A 7,325-nucleotide genomic window follows, 5' to 3' on the forward strand; every position below is an offset into this window, starting at 1 on the left:
CATTGAGATTGCATTAATACATTTTAATACATTGATGGTTTCAATCAGTATAATACACAATGTTCTAAAATAACGTAAGACGTGACTTGACGATAATGTCAAGCCTTAAACTTTTCCGAGCTTTGGCGAGTCATGTCGTTTGTAAGGCGACAATTTTGTATATAATTCATAATTTTATATGTATTTTCAACTATTATTTATTTTTATACATATATATTAGTCAAAACGGCGTTTTGGTAAAGCTTGACGGCACATACAAGCCTTGGAACCATAGCGAGCCATGACGAGTTTTTTAGATACTTGATAATACATTGATGGTTTCAATTTATAATAATAAATAAAAATAAAAAAGTTGTATATTGTGAGTAAAAAATAAGACATTTTGTGTATCTACAAATATATAAATATACTACTATTTAATTGTGTTTGTAGATTTATTTCTATTTTAAACAACTAACATATATTCGTCCCACCACCTCTACACCTTTTATCAGCACACACACACACAAGCGTGACTCTCACTAGTTGTCTCGCTTTACCTCAAAAACGCTCTCTCAAAATGGAGATTCTCTACCAGGCGGTGGTGCTGGTTATCTTATATGGCCGGATCACGGCGGCGATGTGGTGCGTCGTCAGAAGCGAAGCTTCAAGGGAGGCATTACAGGCGGCACTCGACTACGCCTGTGGTGCTGGAGCCGATTGCGCACCAATACAGCAAAATGGACTGTGTTTTCTTCCGAACACCATACAAGCTCACGCTTCCTACGCCTTCAACAGCTATTACATGCGCAGATCCATGGCTGCCGGATCTTGTGACTTCGCCGGCACCGCCACTATTGCCAAAACCGATCCAAGTTAGTTCAATTTCACGATTCTCTCATTTATCAATTCTCTAACAGAAAATTCAAACATTTTTTTTCAATTTTTTTCTTACGTAATTTGTTGTATTCATTTCATGTTCTAAAGGTTATGGATCCTGCGTTTATCCAGCTTCTCCAAGGTAATACATATCATTTCATGTTGGTATAATCAAGATCATCATAGGATTTTAATTTATTTGATTTAATATATTTATGGTAATTATATATATTTAAGATACAGATTTTTTTTTAAAAATGGACCAAAATGCTTAAAAATATTACAAAAATAGTTGTTTTGGTGATAAATCAAAGTTGCATGTCACGCTTATTTGTATTAATGAGTAATGACATTGTGATTTGGAGGATAAATGTGTTAATTCATTTTAGAGTGATAACAAATCTAAAAATTTATTATACTATACGATCAATTCGTGCAAGTAATTGTATATAAATATATACTTATATTAAATTCTAATTATACATTGATGTTAGATTTTAATAGCATAAATATATGTTTATATTAAATTTACATATTATGCATACGTTGCTTTTGGATAATAACAATTTTTTTTTAAAAAAATCCGAAAACTACAATCAAGGTATGTATGGTCTTTTTATATAATATGTTTGTAATTTACTTGCATGTATTTGTTTAACATAGCTAACTATGCATATTACACCATATCCTAAAAAAAATAAAAAATAAATAAAAAGACTATTTTGAGCCATAAGTTTTTTTAACATATCTAGCTTATGCATAATTGTTGCACTTGCTTAATCTAGGAAATAGGATACATAATATCTTTTTCTATTTTAGTATAAACAGGACCAAATTCTATAAAATGTAATATTTTTCTGCTTTAATCATTTAAGAAGTAGTTACTATTTTCTATGATTTAACCATGATAGCAAAAACAACTAAAAAATTATAATCTTGCAAAACGTTTTTTTTAATTCATTACCGAATAACATTTGCAATGTTTAAAGCAAACAAACTTGAAGTGTTTAACCAGGAAAAAAAAAGTTATATTAGTTTAAAAAATAACTTATAATGATTTTTATGAAATTTAACATATTGAATGAATGTTAATATATAAGTAACTAGGTGTGAGACTCGTGTATTACATGAGTTTATTTAATAAATAAATAAATAAATATAAAATTCTAAACATTTAAAAAGTATGAATTTATAAGAAAAGTAAGAAAATATTGAATTATAAAAATTGAAATGTTTTATTTTCTCTCTTAAATTTAAACAAATAATTTAGATAAATAAATAAAGAAAATTAAGGAATCTTTAATTTGGTAATTTTAAAATTAGAAGAAAATTTTATTAATGAAATTGATTTGCATTTATTATTGAATATAATATTATCTATAATTTAATAAATGAATAACTATAAAATAAAATATCATATGAAATAAAAATTAATTTAAAATAATCATAAAATTACATACAACAAAATAAATTAAAATATGACATTACAAAAAAATCTTTATTTATTAGGGATGATAAATTTTATAGTTAGAAACCTTTTTGCACATATAAAACTTCTTTACTTTTGTAAGTAAATTTAATTATTATATGAAGTAACGAATATTTGATTATTTATCAAATTAATGTACTTTTTGATTAAAAATAACTTCTTAATGAAATTTGTGTATTGTATACGCAAAAAGAATGATTTTCGAATGTAATGATTACTTTATTCTTATTTCTATCACTTTCCAGAAAAAAAGGAGACGAACATGATTAAAAACTAAAAGTGAATATGAGATGATTGTGATTGGCCCACAATTTCTTTAACTCGGTCCCACATTATCTTTGACCGGTCAAATCACTTTTGATGGAATGTTCATCTCCTTTCACATGAGATCGAAATGCAATTCGGTCGAAAATATGCATAAAATATTATATTTAGTTCGAAACAACAAAATAAAAAGAATGTTTTTAAAGCGTTAGTAGTCTAAGGTATTAGATTTATTGAAAAAAGGTTTTTACAAAAATGTCGAAGGTTTAAGCTTTAGATTGACACCTGTAATTAAGAGTAGAATTATCAAAAATCTCAACGACACCATTTTTGTATAATTTAAAGTTTTATATTGTGGTTGATTCACCCATTAAATTTGTAAAACAATATTACGTTCAAACAAAAATAAAACTAGAGTGTTTTATATGAAATTTAGACAACTTATCGACATTACTTTTACCGTGTTTTCTGTTGCCAGCACTGCAGGAGGAAGTATATCTGTGCCTGGAGGAGGAGCCAGTACAACAATCAATACTCCTATATCAACCGTTACACCACCACCGCCATCCACCACCATACCACTTTTTGGGAGTGGCAGAGGGTTTAATCCGATTGGCAGTGTACCCACATTGGCTGCAGGGTCAAATGCTAAATCTTTAACAAACACTTCTATTTCAAGAATATTGCTTCTAAACATAACCTTTTTAGTGTTCAACCTATTGATGTTTTTATAGCATAATATGTCACATAAGTTAAGAGGATCTAGGACAATTTTGTTGTAATATATGGAAGTATATGTCTGGTATTGTTTTTATTTATCTGTTTGATCTTGTTGAGTGGTTGGTTTTTGTTGAAAGTTCGTTGAGTTCAATTCATTGGTTATAATTAGTCATGTTTGGAAAGAAGATATATTGCAACATATATATATTGGATCATTATTTTATGTCATCAAACGCAAACACGATTCTTTGTACAAAATAATATCAATTTGATGTTTTTGATGCCAATCATAATCTATTTTTTTCAAATAAAGAGAATATCATATTCAATTTTATCATTGTAGATGTTTTTACCGGTTAGGCTTACAACTAACATCACAATATTTATAGAACAAGATATATGACGTCAAATCTTAAACAAAAGATTTCATGAATTCTCAGCAGCTTCTTATTAAAGCTCTCATGGATTTAAATTTATCATCTAAATGTAGTCTATTTTGAATTTTCAAATAGGTATGACAAATATTTGTTTAAGGGTACAAATTGTAAATCGTGGAATTGATGACACATTTTTTTCTCTGAAATTTGTTTTTATAACAAACATTGTCCATCGAATATTATCTGCGCGAATAATATTATAAAATCTTACTTATTTATTTATAACAAAAACTATCCATAAAAAATAACCAACATCAATGTTCGAATAACAAAGAAAAGTTGAAACGAATGTTATACTTTGGCTAAATTAATATGAGGTATATACGTTAATATTGATAATTTAATTGGACTATTAATTTTAGTATAATAACAATAAAATGTCATTAAATTGTATGAATATAAATTAACCAAATTATAAAAATGTGGTACATAATTAGAAATGAAGAAACTTTGGAAAAGAATATTTCTAAAAAATACTTTAAATATGGAGGGAAGTAAATGAAAAAATATGAAATAGTTGGGGTCATTTTGTAAAAATGGAAACTTCAAAATTAAGGGAAAGTTCAAACTTACCTATCAACCACTTCCAATCCGTAACTGATTCTTTTGTTATTCTGCGAACCTAAAAAAAACCGACCCGATTCATCTCGCATCCCCCAATCTCCACACGCACGAACACCGAGCTCAGATAATCGCAGGGACAACACGATTTTTTCGTCTGTTTGGATCAATCGGGGAGATCTGTTTGAAATCATTCTTCCAAGCAGATCTGTTCGAGTTTTTGACGATTGATTTCTTTTCTTCAGAGTCCCAAAAACACAGAGAGAAACATGAATATATTCAGACTTGCAGGGGACATGACGCATTTGGCGAGTGTCCTTGTATTACTGCTCAAGATCCACACCATCAAATCATGCGCTGGTACCCTTCCTTGTTTAATGTTCAATGAGCAGTTCCTGAACAGCTGATGATATTAGGTTTTTGCTTCATTTTTTTTTCCTTCCTTAATTTGAAATTGTGGGTTTTCGGACTCGAAGGATTCACGAGGTGATCGATTTGTAGGCGATGTGGTTTTTTTTTTAGATTACTCGTTGATGAAAATTGTGGTTTTACTGAAATTGTAGCATATAGATGAAATGGAAGAGGTTCAGCTTCTTCTATTACCTTCTGCTATTTGTTAACATCATTTTCGGTTCATTATGGATTATACACAGTGCGACTCCTTCTAAATTCACCTAATATCATATCCTTGCGATTTACAAAACAAAATAGACTCTGCAATGTCAGATGACCTTAACATGATACTTGTTAAGAACTTTCAGTTGTCACATAACGTTCATAAATTCCTTTGATCATTTAACATTTTCATTAACGGAGAATGGTACCATGTTTAGTTGTTTGTCCAAGATGAATTTCTCACTTCCTTTGCATTCTTCATCTCAAATTCAGTTGATCACATAACATTTCCATTAATGGAGAATGGATGAAAACTGTATAAACAAATACATGCAACTATCTTTGATCTCTTAATTCCTTTACATACAGGGGTATCATTGAAGACTCAGGAACTCTATGCACTTGTCTTTGCTACTCGCTACTTGGATATAGTTACTGACTTTATCTCAGTATACAATACTGTGATGAAGTTAATCTTTCTAGGAAGCTCTTTCTCTATTGTGTGGTACATAAGACACCACAGAGTTGTTCGTAGATCATATGATAAAGATCAAGACACCTTTCGCCATTATCTCCTCATGATTCCTTGTATGCTTTTGGCCTTATTTGTACACGAGAAGTTCACTTTTAAAGAGGTAAAAAAAAAAAGAAACATTTTTCCATTCAAATATTAGATATTTCACTCAACTTTCAACTCATCATGCAAAAAGCAACCATTTTTTTATAGGTAATGTGGACATTTTCATTATATTTGGAAGCAGTTGCAATTCTTCCACAACTGGTATTGCTGCAAAGAACTAGAAACATTGATAACTTGACTGGACAATATGTTTTTCTTCTTGGGTAATCAATTTCTAATTTCTTTCATTTTCTTGATTGGAAGTGCTTTTGTTTGTTTGTGTATTATTAGTTATAGCAACTCACTTCATCTTTTTTCTATTACAGCTTTGTATGTTCAATCTTTTTCTTAAAAAAACATTGTAATTTGAACAAAAAGATTAAAATATGTAACTATTTTATTTAAAGAAACCTAATATTATTGGCCTTTTGCAGAGCATACCGAGGTTTATACATTTTTAACTGGATCTATCGTTACTTCACTGAACCACATTTTGTCCATTGGATCAGTATGTCTCTCTCTCTCTCTCTCTCTCTCTCTCTCTCTCTCTCTCTCTCTCACACACACACACACACACACACACACACACAAATTATATAGGCCTTACATTTTCATATGAACTTTATATGAATATTTTATGTTATATACAATGTAAGAATTTTAAAACTATTCTTTATAAAATGGATCAGAAATTAATACTACAGCTTTTTTTGTTATCATTCCCCCGGAATGAACGATTCCATTCCTTTTTTCAATTCCGTGATACCAAACATTACCTAATTTCGCTTTTGGTGTTGCAGCATGGATAGCAGGGGTAGTCCAGACATTGCTATATGCTGATTTCTTCTATTACTACTTTGAAAGGTAAGTGCCACATCATCAATATTTCAAGAAAACATAACCAATTAACAATCACTACAAGATCTTTTAAAAAACTAACTTAAATTTTTTTTTTGATGAATGTAGTTGGAAGAACAATGTAAGGCTCCAATTACCAGCTTGAAGTTGTCTTTTTTTGATGAATGTAGTTGGAAGAAGAATGTAGGACAATTTCATTCTTTTTAGTTTTATTTTAAATGGTTATGTGGTTTTTTAGCAATTTTCGAGAATGGGGATGTAAGACCACAAAAAAAAGGGACCTTATATGTATGAGTGATTATATAGTATTCCTTTTGGGTTGACTGGTCGTATCATATCTTCAATCTTCAATATATAATGCAAGTGTGCATTCTTTTTTATTGATATCACTTGTGGCTTGTAACATCTTTTGATTTTGTTTGTAGATAGCACACATGTGTTAACATTTCAAAAAAAAAAAAAAAGTTTTAAACCTAAACTTTTTTTTTTCTTTTTCAAAAAGATGTATTTTTTTATTCTTTGGTTTAACGGTAACCAACAAAACAAATTTCAAAGAACCCAACTTTTTTTTTTTTTTTTTCCTAAAAGACCCTGATATTTTACCAAAAAGAAAAAAACTTGTTTGAGCCAACTTTTCTTTTTGCCTTATAAATTTATGTTCTTGTTATACTATTATTGCTTATAGTGTTTTTGATGGAGGAAGATAGACGTTTAATGATGGAGTTAAGCATATGCCATTCTCTATTGCCACACAAGCATACCATGTACTCATATAAGCTCTACACCATGTTTGGGGTTCTTTGGATATTAGATGCTCATATGCATTAGGATTGAGCTTTTTAATTGCGTCCATGTATCTCTTGAAATCACATTCCACACAACTCATAACTACAACCCCAAAAAG

The 7,325-nt window shown here is 29.5% G+C and overlaps 2 protein-coding genes across 3 annotated transcripts; both read left to right on the forward strand.

Annotated features, from left to right (window-relative positions):
* The first annotated feature begins 474 nt into the window (after positions 1 to 474).
* Positions 475 to 3,429, forward strand: LOC144998906 (Carbohydrate-binding X8 domain superfamily protein). The gene is made up of 3 exons (XM_078958639.1): positions 475 to 854; positions 967 to 1,000; positions 3,090 to 3,429. Exons 1-3 carry the CDS (start codon positions 560 to 562, stop codon positions 3,343 to 3,345), a joined length of 585 nt encoding a protein of 194 aa, XP_078814765.1. The 5' UTR covers positions 475 to 559; the 3' UTR covers positions 3,346 to 3,429.
* A 916-nt stretch (positions 3,430 to 4,345) lies between these two features.
* LOC145038448 (ER lumen protein-retaining receptor-like) lies at positions 4,346 to 6,756 on the forward strand. Of its 2 annotated transcripts, none has more exons than XM_078986813.1 (6): positions 4,346 to 4,689; positions 5,314 to 5,579; positions 5,672 to 5,787; positions 5,998 to 6,071; positions 6,364 to 6,427; positions 6,530 to 6,756. In XM_078986813.1, the coding sequence occupies exons 1-6, from the start codon at positions 4,599 to 4,601 to the stop codon at positions 6,564 to 6,566; spliced, it is 648 nt and encodes a 215-aa protein (XP_078842939.1). In that variant the 5' UTR covers positions 4,346 to 4,598; the 3' UTR covers positions 6,567 to 6,756. The 2 variants fall into 2 exon arrangements, with proteins under 2 accessions (XP_078842939.1, XP_078842943.1); XM_078986817.1 differs by having other exon boundaries at positions 4,628 to 4,745.
* Positions 6,757 to 7,325: the final 569 nt, after the last annotated feature.

Source organism: Lactuca saligna, chromosome 1 (assembly GCF_052625555.1).
Source record: "Lactuca saligna cultivar CGN05327 chromosome 1, ASM5262555v1, whole genome shotgun sequence".
Lineage (NCBI taxonomy): Eukaryota > Viridiplantae > Streptophyta > Magnoliopsida > Asterales > Asteraceae > Lactuca > Lactuca saligna.

What these genes read in the sequence shown, in the direction of transcription:
- LOC144998906 (XM_078958639.1), top strand. Translation starts at nt 560, where the DNA reads ATGGAGATTCTCTACCAGGCGGTGGTGCTGGTTATCTTATATGGCCGG. An exon ending in TATTGCCAAAACCGATCCAA is followed by an intron (nt 855 to 966) that starts GTTAGTTCAATT and finishes CATGTTCTAAAG; the next exon opens with GTTATGGATCCTGCGTTTAT. An exon ending in GTTTATCCAGCTTCTCCAAG is followed by an intron (nt 1,001 to 3,089) that starts GTAATACATATC and finishes TTCTGTTGCCAG; the next exon opens with CACTGCAGGAGGAAGTATAT.
- LOC145038448 (XM_078986813.1), top strand. Translation starts at nt 4,599, where the DNA reads ATGAATATATTCAGACTTGCAGGGGACATGACGCATTTGGCGAGTGTC. An exon ending in ACATTTTGTCCATTGGATCA is followed by an intron (nt 6,072 to 6,363) that starts GTATGTCTCTCT and finishes TTGGTGTTGCAG; the next exon opens with CATGGATAGCAGGGGTAGTC. An exon ending in TTCTATTACTACTTTGAAAG is followed by an intron (nt 6,428 to 6,529) that starts GTAAGTGCCACA and finishes TGATGAATGTAG; the next exon opens with TTGGAAGAACAATGTAAGGC.